The sequence below is a fragment of the Egretta garzetta genome, unplaced genomic scaffold, assembly GCF_000687185.1.
Source record: "Egretta garzetta isolate BGI_Z169 unplaced genomic scaffold, ASM68718v1 scaffold326, whole genome shotgun sequence".
In the NCBI taxonomy this organism is placed as follows: Eukaryota; Metazoa; Chordata; class Aves; order Pelecaniformes; family Ardeidae; genus Egretta; species Egretta garzetta.
Window position 1 is genome coordinate 2,269,890 of NW_009260026.1, and position 17,430 is coordinate 2,287,319.

General features: G+C 39.0%; 1 protein-coding gene across 2 annotated transcripts in view; it reads left to right on the forward strand.

Annotated features, from left to right (window-relative positions):
- The window catches only part of MYLK (myosin light chain kinase), a 223,816-nt gene that overhangs the window by 100,117 nt on the left and 106,269 nt on the right, over positions 1–17,430 (forward strand). For both annotated transcript variants that reach the window (XM_009640862.2, XM_035896318.1), the window contains exons 6-10: positions 2,630–2,795; positions 5,621–5,657; positions 7,513–8,084; positions 10,814–11,017; positions 12,161–12,295. In XM_009640862.2, coding sequence (XP_009639157.2) covers positions 2,630–2,795; positions 5,621–5,657; positions 7,513–8,084; positions 10,814–11,017; positions 12,161–12,295 — 1,114 coding nt within the window. The remainder of the gene's footprint in view (positions 1–2,629; positions 2,796–5,620; positions 5,658–7,512; positions 8,085–10,813; positions 11,018–12,160; positions 12,296–17,430) is intronic.

Genomic DNA, 17,430 nt, shown 5'->3' on the forward strand with positions numbered 1-17,430 from the left:
TTGTGAGTATCTGTCACTTAAAAAAACCCCTCTGTAAATAAGCAATATTTAAAATTCATTAAGCTATTAAAAAAGCATTGAAGACTTCAGTCCTAGTGCCCCCTTTGGGCATATACAAGATCTCTGACCACTTTTTTTTTGGTTAGTAAGGAGAGCACTTTCAGGTGATAATTAAATATTACACTGATTAGACCATTTTTACTGAAACTACTAGTATTTTAAAGAATTACAATTACACTTTTTAATTTGGAAAAGCAAATATGTGACTTCTCTGTTGGCATCCTGCTCCCCTTCAGCCTTCAACAGATAGCTACCTTATGTATAGTTTAAAAAAAAAATAATGCTTTTCTCAAAGCTTTTATTTTCTTCTGGTATCTCCAGGTTTTCTGGAGAGGAAAAAAAAGAGACCACAAAAAACCCCAGAAAACTGCTTGTAGAGCAGGGAAATGCTTCCAAGTTATTGACTGCTTTATTCTAGACTTATCCTTGTTGTCTGTAATACCAGAATGCCAGGGTACATCTCTGAAAACAAGCAGCCTCTTGCTGTGGAAGCACTCACTAGGACATCTCCCTCAGTTGGCAGCTCCATCTAGAGTCTGCATCTCCCTCCAGCTTCCATCTCTCAGACCTGCTGGCTTTCTAGGCAGTCTGCAGTGCAGCTTCTCCCCAACGGCCTGCTTCCAAGTCCCACCAGACTCGCTCAGGTTTTGCAGCCATTCAACTCAGTACAAAACAGGATTTGTCATTCAGTTCTCTTTGTTCAGGGCTGTGTGGTCAACAGCAAGTAGGGACTAGCAATCCAGCAGCTTGGATCTACATTTTGGTGCTTCTTCATACATGTTTTTGCAGTTTGTTAGAGGTTATATTATGTATTTTGCTATTGATTGTCAGCTTCTATAATGTCTTATTCTATAATCTGGCATTTATTGTCTGATTAAATCATGAAAGTAGGCAAAATTCTTGTTATTAGCAGCTCCATGAGTTCTGTTCATGTTTATGTCCTTAAAAAACACCTTTCAACACTTGCAGGTCTGCATATATTTTTCTGTAAGATACCACAGGTGTGTTGTTCAGAGGTTCAGTAGTCAGACCATTGCTGGCCTGCAGACAGCCCATCCACTCTCTTGAACTTATCCGCAATCCATCCCTTTTGGTTAAACTGGTTTTATTTAGGCTTTCATAATATTATTTTAGCACCTATTTCAAGCACCATGAGGCTGTCTTTCAATAATTCATGTGCTCTGTAAAGTGCAAATGTGTTGTTTGTCAGAGGTTTATTGGTAGGTTGTTGTTGTGGAGCATGTTTTTTGCATATCTATTCACAAGGCATGGATTAAGAGGTAATCATGCATGTGCTTTGGCTAGCTGCAAACAAGCCCAGGCCCACAATGCTTCTGGTCATGTCAGGATGGCACTGCAGGGTCCTGCTGAGCAGCAGGTATTTCAGCTCTGCCTCAGCATCATGGAAATAAATTTACATGGCTACTGGACCATGGCTGGCTAGTGCAGAGCCAACACATTACCACCTTCCACACAGCATGGAAGCTTTATAAACAATTAAAATTGTATTTTTCAGAACTAATGAATAAACTTTTGTGCAAATATCTTACTCTGCTTATTCTTTTCTTTCCCCTTTTTTTCCTTGTTAAGTTGCAAAGAACAGAAGCTTCCACTGTACCACCACCAACCCCCTGACATGAACTAGCTTTTTTTATTCAAATATGACTTACTGCTCCCAGATAGCAGTAAGCTGATAGAGACTTCAGGAATGACAGTGTCTGAAAACACTGGAGTGTTTCCCAAATGTTTACTGAACAAAGCCCTACAAATCATAGATTTGTATGCTTTCTCTTCCTAAACTTAGGATAGGAAAATCCATGGTGCCTGATAGGAAGGGACTTGTCTTTAATGGCTGGTGCTGAAGCAGAAGCACTGATCTGCTCACAAATGAGGTGTAGGTCAATTATTTCATAGACTTTAAAGGCAAAAATTGTCATTGTGATTGTCTAATCTATGTAACAGAGAGCATAGAATTACATGCATTTCTTCCTGCCTCAAAGCCATACCTTTTGATTTAACTCCAGTGTAGCACTTCAAGGGAGCTGTGTTGCAGCAATGCCTCTCTTAACATATGCCTAGGGCCTTCTGCCACTCCCACCTGGCTGCTGCTGAAGTCCTCTTATGCAGAACTTTTTCCAGTCCCTGAAGTGATACAGGATAAAGGAGCTATTGCGGAATAGAGAACTACTCCCCAGCTTGGAAATTTTTGCTTAAAATTGTGATGTTTGAATTCCTGGAACAAACATGAACAGAAAGCTGGTTTGAGCCTAGCCTACATACAGTGAAAAGAAATTGTTCTAGGAATATGGATATAGTAAATAATAAGAAGCCAAAATCAAACTGAGATGAGTGGATGGCAAAATCCAGGGAAAAGCAGCCTCCTGCAGATATCAATTATAGAACTTTTGGACACAGTTTTTTGTTTATACCATCTGAGTATTATTCATAGAAGGAATTTGGCTAAAAGATAGGAGAAAGGCATTTTGACCTGATGTTTTACCAGAAAATTTCTTGCTCCCCTTCTCTTACCAATAGCTAGCTGTCTCATGGTGTCTTGTGATATTTGCAGGGTGATATTCAGTTGCAGCAAAATGAGCGTTTCAACATGTTTGAGAAAACAGGCATCCAGTTCTTGGAAATCCAAAATGCTCAGCTTGCTGATTCAGGAATTTACACGTGCACAGTGATAAACAGCGCTGGGAAGGCATCTGTGTCTGCAGAGCTCACCGTTCAAGGTATAGCAAAGAGTTTACAGGAGGGAGCACAAGTGAACCACAGACATTCCTTTGAAATTTCTTTGGTTGTGTTCTCAGTATAAACATTCATTCCCATTACCTTCCTCTCTCTCCAGTAAATGATATTGTGGTAGCTTGGAGCGTGCTACAGCTGAAAACATTGTGTTGGTTCAATGGGGAAAAGCCTATCCAAATGCTTTGTATCAACTTTCTTTAAAACCAACTTCTCACTTTTACTGTGATTTTGACCTGCATATGTTTTGAATATAGATTTTAATTTCAGCAGATGAAAACCTTGCACTTGTCATTATAATCAGTAAATAATTTTGTATTTGTTGGGTGCACATTTGTTGAGATGTACATTTATACCAGCTCCCTTCTGGGAAAAAAAATTATATCTATATTTGGAGAACCAGGAAAATAAAGTAGAGTAGCATAACTCTAAACTGTAAGAGAGAAAAAACAGCTTAATGAGATTAAAATTCAGGCTTCTCAACTCCCAACCCTGCTTTATTTCACTGCTGTTAAAGGAAATAAATGTCTTCGTATAAATAATTTAGGATGTTCTATTCCATATATGCATTACCATATACAGTTCATTTTGCAGTCTGATGCTTCTTAGGGTGCCCTTTGCATCAGCCTCAAAATCATACAGCCTTCAGCAACCACACTAAAGAGGAAGTTCGTCAGTCAGTGGGTAAGCAGTCACTGGACCCAATTAAATAAATAAATCAACGGCTGCTGGCTTTAGCTGCAGTCATAAGATCAGTGGGTTACATATGCACCCAGCAGTGAATTTTTTGATGCCAGATTTTTAGGTTCACATCAATGCTGTCACTCTGTAAGATATAAAGAATATAAACAAGAGGATTTACATTTGGGATCCTCAGAACCACAACTAGCCTCTGCTGCTTAAAGCTGTGCTTTTTATCTGTAAGTTCCAATCTGATTAAGCCATTGTAGAAGGAACTTCTGCAGGTTGCCTATTCAACTGATGTTTTATAGAAAGGGCCACTTTGTTCAATAAGCCTTTTCTTTAAACATGAAACTTGATCCTTACTTGCTCTTCCTGAAGTGGTGAGCTTTCTGTTTTGTAATGGGTACATCTGCCTTGAGAGGTGATGCAGAACTGGGGTCACAAAGTCAGTTGTGGTATATGTTTGCTTCAGATGCTGATCGCATCTCTGAATGATGTGAACATTCTTTCTTGGATTAGTACAGGTCAGTAAAAAGGGCACTCTCTTGCAATGTACTTGACTAATCAGATGATTCCACTTACCTAACCACAACATATAATACCTAATTCTTTCATTATCAATTAAATCAGGTCATAGGAGTTGCTGCAAGATGCTAGCAGACAATCAAGTGGCTCAGAATTACATTTTCTTTTAAATCCATGTGATCTCATATATAGCTAATCTTGTTTCAAGTGCTACATTTTTTGCCCAAATTCCCATAGTAGAAAGTGGAGAGGGAGGGGAAAAATGTTCTTTTAATTGACAGGGTTGCTTGGTATTGTCTTGTCTGCAACTAGTAGTTAATTCAGCTTCCTCTTCTGCATTTATCCAGTCTCTTTTCAGCTTTAATTTTTATGTGAAGAATTTCTGTTACTGTTTATTGACAGGTTTATTGTAGTGAGGTCAATGGGTTATTTCCCTCTCTCACTGCAACTTTTGTGTATGTGTAAATAGATTCTTTTGGGCATTCTGAATGGTGCAGCAAGTCCAAGCATTTGGATGTGGATTTTTGCTTGTAAAACACAGTGGAAATCAGAGTATCATCCATCACGTGTTTTTGTCTTTCCCTGGAGGCAAAGACTCTGAAAGCATTTTTATGGAGTATTCGTTGATGTCTTGCAAAATTCGTTATCTTGCAAATTCATTATTATGTGTCTTTCTACTATAGTTCCTACTCTCGCAGCTGACAACAGCATAGATGCAACTTTGATCTGACCAGGAGTAAACAAGCTGCATCCTGTAGTGTAAACTAGGGAAAAACAAAGAGATGTGGTTGGTACTTGATCTGGAGTGGTATTTCTCTCCTCCCAACTATTTATTATGTCATGCTGCCCCCATGAGAAACAACTATTATCAAGGTTTGGGAGAGTGCATGGAGGATTACATACATATAAACCAAAAGATTGACTGTGGGTTAACATATGCTCAGTTATATCAATGCAGCTGATGAGGTACTGTGGCAAATCAATATAGCTCAGCCATGTTCCCAGATTTCCTGGTGGTGTTGCAATGTGAAGAAATGTTATATATTAGCTTTTTTGTTATTCATGTTAAAAACAATAATACTTGTTATACAGCAAATGAGTTGGTAAAAGTTTATAAGCGGGCTCAGGTTTTGGGAGATTTTACTACTGTTAATCTAGTCTTGTGCTTTAGCCAGAGGACAGCTGCAGTTTCACAGTGGGCATGCTCAAGTGTAGTACTCATGGTTTGTCTTTCTCCACTTCTACAAGCTCTGTGGAGTTCCCATAAGATTTGATGAGCTGCCTCCCAGTTGGAATCTCTTCCTTACTTCTGTCCCGCGACAAGGAGCCTTTGAGACTCACAGAATCTTTACTTCTCAACCAACTTAGTTGACCCAGAAATGTCTCTAAATGGACTAAGACTTCTTTGTGTTTCAGCTGAGCAGCTTGCTGTTGTCCATATCGAATTTCAGGGGTGGTGATAGTCAATCTTTGCTTCAATGAATTGAAAAATTCAAAAGTGAAGGTTCTTAAATATATTCTTTGCTTAAAATCTTTCAATTTTATAGAATTATGTACAGTATTGTATGTGTAAATTACTCGCTTTTTTCTTTTTTTATTTCAGGTCCAGATAAGACTGACTCATACACTCAGCCACCATGGTATGTTTTACTGGAACACTTTCTCACAATAATTAGTTGCAGTGCACTAATTTTGACATTTATTGCATGAGCGTTCCTTACAAAGTGATAAATCTTTTTGGGTCAGGCTGCGTTTGGAAGTTTGAAAATGTTCACTTGGAATGAGATTCTCTCAGCTGTCCTGATAGACTCCTGCAAAATAGTTGGTGGAACTGGTGGCAAAACTGAAGTGCAGAGTTCTGGTCTCATTCAGGAAAGCAAAATTTAGATGGCTTTATGCTCACTGTTCCCATGTAGCCAAATAGTTATATAATCTGAACAAAAACTATGTGAGGAGAAATTATACTCTGTACCAACTGATCAGACTTCCTTTTTGGAATCAAAAACCTGCATGCATCTTGTCAATACTGAGCTGGTTGTTCTTTGCTGTCATAAGCAAAACGGTATGGCCATGGTCTTTGTTGTTGTCTGAAAATACATACAGAAGTATGGGTAAAGTAACAAGAAACAAAAATATTCATATTTTAGGGCTTTATAAAGATTTTTGAAGTTAAATTACTATAATTTTTTTTAAATAATTTTGTAAAATGGCTTTTCTTCATGAATAGAAATGCAGGAACAAAATGCACTAAGCTGACTGTGTAAGACACTTGCTTTACAGTCTTCAGGCTGTTTAATCTGTCCTCACATGCCCTGGATGGGATTTCAAAATGACATGTTTACATTGTCCTAACTCTATGTCCACTGCAAAGTGGATCTGAAAATTCTGTGCTACCCTGTTTTTCAGGTCTGTGTGATTTTTAGGAACACGCTTTAAAATAAATTTAGTGTAAATGAAACTGTGCAGGTCTACAGCCAGAACTCCCCAGGTACTGGGTTCTCCAGAGTAGTTTTGCCTCCTCCATCATTTATTCACAAAAAAAAAAAAATTAATAAAATGTAAAAATCTTACAGTTGTAACTGCAAATCTCATAGGCGTTATTTCTCTAGCACACTTAACTCTGTCTGAAGAAAGTACCGCAATGAATACCCTGAATCTCCCTGGCACTAAGTATAGCAAAACAGAGCTGGGCTAGAAATTACTTCCCACGTTTCAAATATGTTCCAGTTCTGACTTGGAATAATACTTTGGAAGTGTGAGACAGACACAGCACTCTACAGGTAATAGCTTAGTGGAAAGGGCATTCAACTTCAGTGAAGTAAACTTAGATTCAAGTCCCCGGTTAGTCAGCTGCTCTTGTGCCCCCAATGTACTGAGCAGCGGATCCATCATAGTTCTGATAAACTTTTCCTAATAAAGCCATAGCTGATATTGTTACATCCAGTCAAGTGACTTTTTTTTTTGAAAACACCCACTCTCCCTCCCCTAGACTTTAGTCAAGTTTCCTGATCAGTCCTCTCTTGAAATTACTTAAGTTACAAGACAACATAATGAGAAATAATAAATTCACTGTACAATTTACATTTCTGTTTTGTGTTAGGGAACTATTTTATGTGGCATTTTGAGCTACAATTATACGTGGCCTCAATTTATTAAAGTGTGAAGCAGTATTATATCATGGTCATTCCAGGGTCTCACGTAATTCCTGTCTAAAGCAGTGTATGCAAGGTTAGTGTCTGACTCACAAAACGTGTTAGAACCTGAGCAGTGGATTTGTATCCAGAAAATCCTCAGCTGAGACAGTGTCTGAGCACTGATCACATTTTATGAAGCTTTTCACTTCAGCTTTTTCATCCATGTTCTTAATCTGCATGAAGGAAACTAAAGGCTAATTAGTTTACCTTCTTGCTATGTGCTTGTACATTTATATCATTGCTGATAATAATAATTAGTCTTTATACAGTGTCATGTATCTATAAACTTATTTTCCTTCAGCATGCCATCAAAACCAACAACACTTGCTGTAAAAGCCATTGAAAATTCAGAATTTAAACAGGCAACTAGCAATGGGATCGCTAAAGAGATGAAACCTGGCAGCACTGAATTCATGGTTGAAACCAAAGACAGGGTGTCAGCAAAGAAAGAGACCTTTCATATCACCAGAGAAGCCAAAGATAGTAAGCAGGGACAGCAACAAGAAGTCAATGCAGTGACTCCTCAAGAACCTAAAGAAGACAAAAAAGGATCTCAGGTCTTGCAGAAAACTTCAAGCACCATCACACTACAAGCTGTCAAACTACAGCCAGAACCAAAGGCAGAACCCCAGGCCACTTTCATCAGAGAGGGTGAAGAGAGGAAAAGGGCTGTGCAGCCCCTGATGTCAGCTCAACAAACATCGCTGACAGGGCAAGTCGGTCCAAGGAGCAGAGAAGCAGAAAACAGATCTGGAGCCCGGAAGGCTGTAATGGAGGAGAAGAGGGAGCTCCTGGGAATTCCCCCACAGTTTGAGAGACGGCCACAGAGCCTGGAAGCATCAGAAGGCCAGGAGATTAAATTCAAGAGCAAAGGTAAAGGGATGAAAGCTATCAGAGCCCTGGGGTTAGTCAGGTTCCAGTTCTGCGTGTGGAAGTGGGGAAGCAATTCCTTTTTCACTGCAAGTTGTCCTCCTAAAGCATTTTGGAAAAAGATGCAGAATCCCATGCTGTTTCCACAATACTCTTCTCAGTGAAATTTTCAAATCATTCTATACTGTAGTGTCCATCCCTTCTCTCATCTGGGGTTTTCCCAGATGTAATCAATGCCGCTCTTTCCAGGAGGTAGTTTTATGGCCTTTTATATGAGGGTGGAAGAGAGATAATGGATGGTACACTTTCCAGAACTATAATTAGTAGTATTGCCCTTGAGACAAAATAATTATCAGATAAGAAACTACAATCAGTCACTGCTTTTCCCTTGTGGCATCTACTTTTACCCCTCATATTTGGTCAACCCAGTGCTGATCTGAGTGCTTCCTAACAGCTGAAATGATAAAGTCAGAATTAAAAGGGAGGTTTAGAGTTTGCTCCACAGAATTTGACCAGCTTTTAACCTCGCAGGAGAGTAATGAGAGCTGTATTTTGCTGAATCCAGGAAGTAGATTTGGAACACTTCTATTATGTTTTATTACAATTTTAGTAGAAAATAATTTTGAAGCATTTTACTGCTATTTTTTAAAAATAATATTTGCACTTAAAAGTGTTCCCACAAGTGAGAGAGAAATTGTTTTTTATGTCTCTGGAGGAAATAAAATCACAACAAAACCACGGTAATTTGTTTTATTTCTTGATAGTTCTTGCCCCATGAGTGAAAAATACAATTTATAATAGAAGCCCAGGGAATAAGGAAGCGAGAAAATATTCCAAAGATGCTGGTATCTTTTGAATAGTTTATTTTTCAGGTAGATTAATACTAAGAACAAGGATTGCTTTCCATCAGAGCATCTCAAAAACTTTGCAAGGTTTGACTAATTCATGATCCTGTTTGGTAAGGAAATGTAGTTCCTATTGTACAGAAACCAAGGAGATCATTCATTTCTTATTGAAGCCAGTGACTGCCTTTTCATTTGGCTTTGGACCCAAAGCACAAACTGTTATATGTAAAGGTGGGTTGTCTATAGGGAAATTACAGTGAAATGTCCCTCGTGTGCTTTAGTAAGTAATCTGAGAAACTCTCTTTCCTGAGAATCCTCTCCGCAAAGGGTGACCAGGGTTACTTTTTAATTGTCTGTGGATTCCAACATGATCTTTCTCTGAAAATGAGAATCTTTTCTGAATAATAACTTCTAGTTTCTAGTGGGGAGAATTCACGGAAAAAGGATATTTCCTGCTTTCCACTGTATGCAATGGGCATTCATTTTTTTGTCCCATTTGTGGGTATAATGGTAACCTGTCCCCTTCCAAATTTTTATGAATTTGGAGCTGGATTTAGGTACTGCTTTTTTTCCAAAAGAAGGAATTCTTTGTTTTCCTATTTCTAGTCACTTGTATCACTTGTATCCTGCTTCTAACTAAAAATTCCTCTTCATGATAAGTCACTCCCCTATCTTTATGTTTTCTCCATTCAGAAGGGTTTCCTGCAATATATCATATGTCTTTGTTGTGTATATTCATGCCACCTTTTACCGTCTATACCTTCCTCTGTGACTGGGCACTCTTGCTATAATGAAATGGGTAGAGCTGGGAACAATATCAGCAAGGTGGAAGCCCCAGAGGGCCTTGTTTGCTGAAAATAAGTGAAGGATGGGCTGGGTCACATTTTCTGGAATTCTTTCCTAACTTCTTCTCTTGGCTCATCATAGCAACAGCCCCATGAAGCCTAGACCTCCCTCAGCACTAGTAGGAGCCAAATCTGGTTTTCTAGAGCTCTGACACAGGCAAAACAGACAGTGAATCCACAGCTGTTTTGCCTCTGTGCCCTGGAAGTTTACTGTCTTAGGAAGCTACCTGCTTTGCCTGCACCTGGACCCTAGTCTGGAAAAAAATACCCAGAATGACAGAATGTTCAAGGTTGGAAGAGACCTCTGAACATCACATGGTTCAACACCCCTGCTTATGCAACGTCACCTAAAGCAGGTTCTCCAGGACTATGTTGAGGTGGCTTTTCAGTGTTTCCAGGGAGGAGACTCTCTTGGCAGCCTGTGCCAGTGCTTAGCTACCCTCACAGTAGAAAAGTGTTTGTTCTGACAGAACCTTCTGTGTTTCAGTTTGTGCTCATTGCCTCTGGTCCTATCACTGGACACCACTAAAAAGAGCCTGGCTTCCTCTTCTTTACACTCTCCCTTCAGATATTTATATACATTGATGAGATCCCCCTCGAGCCTTCTCTTCTCCAGGTTGAACCGTCCCAGAACAAACAATCTCAGTGGTAGGTACCGTGGTTTGCAAAGTACTGCTAGGTGCTCAGAGAAACCAAGTTAGCAGGGCAGGAAGGAATGGGGAGAAATTTCTTTCTTTTTCCTCTAATATCTCATTACATGCATTTTGTTTGTGACTTTTAGAGGAACGATTTTGAGCTAGAAGTGCTTGGGTTTTTTCAAGTTACCAAATATTTGTTATTTCAAAAGATGGACTGGCCAAGAGGTTTTGGAAGGTCAGAAATACCAAACTGTCTTTTTGAAGATAGTTTTGTGTATTACTTGCTCATTAAGGTTTCTATAATTATGTATTTGTAAATAATACCTGATTTGCACTAAAGCAAATAATGGAATTACACTAAGAAGAATACCTGTTCATAAAAATTCAAATACCTAATTGTCTAGTTTCAGGGAAACCAAAACCAGATGTGGAGTGGTTCAAAGAGGGTGAACCTATTAAAGCTGGGGAAGATGTCCAAATATACGAAGAAGATGGAATTCATTGCCTACGGTTAAAGAAAGCCTGCTTGGGGGACAGTGGATCTTATAGCTGTGCAGCTTTCAACCCCAAAGGCCAGACTTCCACCAGCTGGTTGTTAACTGTCAGAAGTAAGTTCTTGTGAGCCCATCTGCACTTTGAAAACTGTGGCTGGGCATTTCTAAGCTTTCAGAGGGTGGGGACTACAAAATTTCTGTTATGACTTCTCAATGTAGGTTAATTCTGATTCCTAGCTCTGTGAATAATGTGGTGTGGGATAGCTGGCAAGCCACTTTCTGCATCAGTTTCCCTTCTGACCTTTTGGTTTTTTTGTTTGTGTAGCTAAAACTATCTAACTGAATGTTTTGTACACAGGGAGGCCTGTTGTCCACTGAGGTTTCTATTAATGCTTGTATTTAATTCAAGTTGCCAGAGATTTTATTGTTGTTTTTCTGCATTCAGTTCTTTTGGAGTTGCAGAGCATTTCTATAGGACACTGCACATCTGAAATGTTTTGTGAGCACAAATCAATCCTGTGCAGTAAAGCGAATAAAAAGAAAAGTGAAGGAATGAGAGCTGCATTCCGCTAAATTCAAGTACACTTCCCAGTGACAAATTATTTTGAGCTTGAAGGCACTGTCTTACTGGTCTGGTTGAAAGATTTGCTGGCCTCTTAACAAATCCTGTCCTGAATTCTAATTTTTTAGCCTCTTTTTAGGTTTTGTCCTGGAGCTATGATCATGTTTATGTAGCATTTCTCTATTTGCTGTGCCTGAGGTTGAACCAGGATACCCAAGATACTCTCTGTCTTATGAGAGACCCATAAATTGCATCCTTAAGTCACCCTGTTTCACTGCCAGCCAGGGGAAACTTGGGAGAGGTACTGGGAGAAGACAGACTAGATGAGAGAAGAATAATCCTTTCTGTTCTTTGCAGTGAGCTCTCTTGTAATATGTTGCATGCAATTCTAGTGATTGGCTGCAAATGGTGGATTCTGGCATAGAAAACCACCACCTAAAATACAGCTTGAGGGCTGGCAACACCTGCCTTGAAGATTATAGAACCCCTTCTTTATAGCAGTCCATTGCTCAAAATGATTTCTGTTTCCCAATAAAACATTTCACCATGGTTTTGATTTTTCTTTTTTTTTTTGCTTGTTTGCATGGGTTGAGTCTGTTAGCCCAGCCATGTCACCTAAGCATATCTAGAAAATGTTAGTAAAGATAATTTCTTCAATTTGGGTTAAAGAAACTGTTTTCCTTTTGGTTTTAAAGGGCCTAAAGTTCAAGAGGTTGCTCCATGCTTTTCCAGTGTCTTGAAAGGATGCACTGTGAGTGAAGGGCAAGACTTTGTGCTGCAGTGCTGTGTAGGAGGTGTACCTGTGCCTCAGATCACGTGGCTTCTCAATGGTAAGGAATCCCCTGGTCTGCAATACATGCATGCATGCACTTACATCCACAGTCTCAAATGCCACTCTGATCAGTACGTAGCAAGGCTGTGAATAGTGCATGAATCACTCTAAATCACGGTAATATAATCCACTAGAATATTGGAAGACAATCAGTTTATATGCACATAATATGCACGAAGGGTAGTTTTCTGTCTTACTGCAGTTTTTCAGTGTGTCCAGCAGGGGACTCTGGTGACAAGATTGTACGCAGATGTGTTCCTGGGTTTTGTTAAACACAGCTTTTCAGCACGCTGTAACAAAGCCTGTCGTGCTACTGTGTGCTGAATCCTGTGCTACCCCCACTCCTTTGGCACTAGCTTCTGCATCATGATCCCTCATAAGTCCTAAGCAAAATAAGCGCAATATATCACTCTTTACGGTTGGAAGGAAACCCATGCCCAATTCCACCCTTCCATCAGCTGGGCAGGTCATAATTGGTATTAGCAGCTATGTCCCCAAGATCTTAAAATCACAGTTTTTCTGGTTGCTTCTCTACTAGAAATATGTTCCTTGAGATTCTAATGCTTGCCCAAAGATGACAAAAAAAAAAAAAAGATAAGTAAAATATTTTTTGCCTTTATCAGGCTGTATAATCTCCTACCCTGCCCTGATTACACAACAGAACACCCAAGTTGCCTTAGCAGTCCCCTCTTAATACTGGAGTTGAGCCCGTACGTCAGCATTTTGCATAGATTCCAAATTATTTCAGAGATCCAGGGACCACATGCCTTGGTGAAGGGCTCTTTCCATTTAAAGCCCTATCTATTAAACATTACACGGACTTATTCAGCTTAACCCTTGCTCACCTCTGCTGCTCCTGAAGCGTAACTGATTTTTTTGCAGACTCTCCCAGGCTATCTATGTTTGTGTGTATGTGTATGATTTAAAGATAAAGAATAGCATGCTTTGCCACAAAGATGTTTCCTCCAGGATTGTTTTAATTATTTGCACATGATCTCTGTTTTTCTTTAGATATTCAGAGTGAATGGGATAACTGAAAAAGGTGGCAGGGCAAATGAACCTTGAGATTGGCATGTTCCCATAGCCTGGACTGTTCCCCTTCCCAATAGCTTCGTGTCTAGAATAGAAGGGCCACTGCTTTATTTACAACACAAAACATGCTAGTAAAGCCTCTGACACATTGGAAATAATTTGTTTCTCTGTCTGAAGGCCACTCTGCAGTTCCTCCTTTGCAAACGTGAGTAGAATCACTGTTTTGCTACGCAAGAATTGTCTTGCAGCACAGAAGGAGCAACTCTGACCCATAGGGTCAGTCATTTCACCTTTATGTTCCAAGGGTACCCCCAGCTCATAAAGTGTTCCCTTGGTCACTGAATGATGGAGTTATACCCAGTTGTCTTCCACATCTTCCTATTTCAAATTACTTTCTCTGTTACAGTTCATCAGGCACAGACACAGCGTCTCCATTGATGTAACCATGTTCTGCTCTGCTCACCTGAACGCTGTTGTCTGCTGAAAAATACAGCCTAGATGTCAATGAGTAACATGTCTCTGTAGGCCTCCACTGTGCCCCCCTGCCTTTTTTCAGGATGTTTGTCCCACATAGACCTTTCCTCTCACTAGTCTCAGATGAGGGATGGCATACATTGTTCTAAAGACATAAGCACACTACTTTCATTCCAGACTCAAAACATACCACTATAGTTTAATGCTTTTCTGTCTTGCCTCTGATTGTGATACAGAACTGTTTGTATACCGTTTTGATACAGACTTGAATGGATTATAAACAGTAGTTTAATGCTGATAATTCCGTGTACACTCCTAGGGTCATTATGTTACCTAAGGATCAAATTGGCTACTGTGATATCCATTTGAATGCAAACATTTCCTACCAGCTAGCTGGATATGACAAACTTCTCATATTTATATCCATTATCAAATAAAGGAGAAAGTTGTGTTTCTGGTCCTGATATATTACTCCAAGTAGATCTAACTGCTTTTGGCAAAATGACATGATGGAGTCTTTCATCAACTGGCCATATGAAGAAAACCGTATATTCACAGTATATAATTTGAGGCAGGCAGACAAATTTTGTTTTAAAAAAAGGTGTTTTACAATCTGCTGTCCATGCTTGAAATATAAAGCTTTTCATATTCACAACTGATTGGCTGTGGCGGAGAAAAAAGCAATCTGCTGAGAGCAATCACACTGCTGTTCAAAATATAGCACTTTTGCAGAACTACATAGAAATAAAAATCATATGGGATGGGATGTGTAAAGTTCACAAGAAAATATCAAATGCAAATTGTCTTCCAAGGATGACAATGATAACAAACTAGAATTAATTTTTGAAAGGAGTGGTGAGAAAAGTATGTATATCTCAGTGAAGTAATGAATGTAAAGACCAAGTTATCAAATCATACGAAGTATGAACAGAAGGCTGCTTTCAGAAACAAATAAAAAATAGGGAAAAAGCAGAACAGCCTCACTCAAACACTGGCCAGCCCTTGATACTGAACAGGCTGTATGCTTTCCAATCTGCCTTCCCACGATCTCCAAGGAATCCACACCACCTGAGAATTGCAGTAAACTTCTTGTACAATGTTACATACAAGTACTGCTTTAGGTACTGAGCATTTTTACCAGCTGTGACGACATATGAATTTAAAACATTTTCCAAGCCGTTACAGAGATGGACCTTTCTTTCAGGTCAACCAAGACAAAAAATAGATGATGTGTGCTGTGCATTGTCTATAATTACTTCTTAGCATCTGTGAGGATGAGTAGTTTTTCCATATTCATAGAGACTGCACAAATACCTGACTGAACTACAGATTTTATTCAAGCTCTTACACTTCTCTGCAGCTGTACCATCTTTGGTTTCTTTCTTATACTTTTTCCCTATCTTAATGATTTAAAGCTTTTTTCCAACTTTTTCAAGACAGTTTTTTTTGTCCTGCTCTCACTCTGCCCTTTATTTTAAGTTTCTTTCTGAATTTTCATGGATTTACTGCAAAATTCCTTGAAAGTAAACTTTTTGAGTTTTAGTTCTGGCCTTACCAGGGCCTTATAAATAACTTTTTACACATGCTCTCTGTGACAATATTTCAGTATGTAACTCCAATATATTTTAGCTTCTTTAAATACTTTACTGGTAACTTCTTTTTAAATTGCCAGAATAAGGTATATATGACTGTACTTTAAATATCTTCCTTTTCATATTGTGTTCTGTGTGGATTTTTTTCCTAAGTTGAATTAAGCCTCTTTCTGCTGAATTTAAAAACAGTATGACCATGACTTTAGCATAACAATTCTCTGACTAGGGTTTGGGTTTAGGATAGCTTACTGATCTGTCCAGAAAGCTTTTAATAAATGGGCCAGGGGAAAATTTCCTTTCTTCTGGCATAGCATGCCAGCAGAAAGGTATTTTTTGTTATTGTTCCTGCTGCCAAGCTGTCATGGAGATTTGACTGTTCTGCCTCTGGAGAAGGGAACATTTCACTACTGGGAGAGTTGTTTTTATTAGATCAAAATATAAGTACAATGGGCATAGCTTAGAATCTTCCTGCAAGTTATTCCTCAGGGATGATATACTCGTGGTTTTTTTCTGGGCTCTGATGAAAAGGCTGTTCTGTAAGTGAATTCACTATTCTGTGAATAGTGCTAAAAAATAGTCACAGTTTTGTTGGGAGCTGGAGTGAAAAAGAGGATGCCTTAACAAAATTTGAGGACACAGTGAAGGAGACCACATTTTCTTTTTCCACATAGAACACTTACCCTATTCATTTGTTTATTTACAGCAGAAATAAAAAGGCATTGTTCTAGTTTTGATTATGTAGCTTTTATCCTGAGTGTATTTCTGATATGGTCATCGCCATAGCATCATTAGGCACCATTAATAGTTTCAGTGTCAGAATCCCAGACAGGATCCCTGTCCAGTTAGATATTCTACAGCCAGACCAGGAAGGCAGTCCAGTGCCCCGTGTCCTCTTACAGAAAGCTTTATCTGCCTTGGCTTTAGCTCCACACATACATATTTGTATGTAATGCTATTCCCACATGCAAAAAATATGTGATTGGACTTAGATCTAGAACAATCTGTGTGTAACTGAGTGAAAGGGAGCTCAAAGGAACAGGTAATAAGCATATGTGGCCTGTGAAGAAAATGGAGAGAGTTTATTATAAAATTAGAGTCTTCTGGGCAGTTGATTAAAAGTTCACCCCAGTTTTTCATGCAGTAGATAATTTGCTAACTTAACAAACAGGTGACTTAAAAGATAAGTAAAGGGACAAGATCATCTACCACATTTTATAATATCTGTAGGTATTGGATCATGCTGATTTTGGCACATGTTTGTATTTCAGTATGAAACTTCATATGCAGATAGATAGCACATAGATAATGACTGCCTTCTGAATTTGCTAGTGTCGAAAGTCAAAGATGAGAAAAAAAATCTGTCCTATCATTTAATTTATCCTGCTGATAGTGTAGAGCTGATTCTTAGAAACCCCAGAGCTTTTGTCCTAATATTTTTAAATTATTTTGGCAACAAAATCAATTTTGATATTTCCTTTTGACCATGACTTCCCAAGTGACAGATGTCTTTGATTCAGCCCTGCAGTTTCTCTGCAGTTTTACCCTTTTCTCTTAGATGACGCTGACTTCTTTTTCCAGCACGATGTTTATGCGCAGGCCCTCTTAAGCATTGCATACACTGGGAAAGCAACCAATGATGAGTCAGTAGTGGAAACTATTTAATATTGGGAAAACAGATTGCAGAAGCATTTCAGAAAGTAAGGCTGAGGTTGATGACAGTTCCTGAAACAATAGCAAGGCAACTTAACCAGTCTGCACTAACATTTAAGGATGTTCCAAAACAATTCAAGGAACCAGTTTCTTAAAATGAACTTCTTTTATAGTCATAGAATCATTTGGTTGGAAAAGACCTTTAAGATTATTGAGTTCAACCATACCTGTCCACTACTTAAACCACGTCTCTAAACCACGTCACCACACCACAGATCAGACTGTACCTGTCTGTTACCAGACCATTCATACTGTAGTGTAGATTGACTGCTTGTGTAAATCAGTCTCTTGGCTCCATTGTAGATTTTGCTGTCTCTCTTGGCAT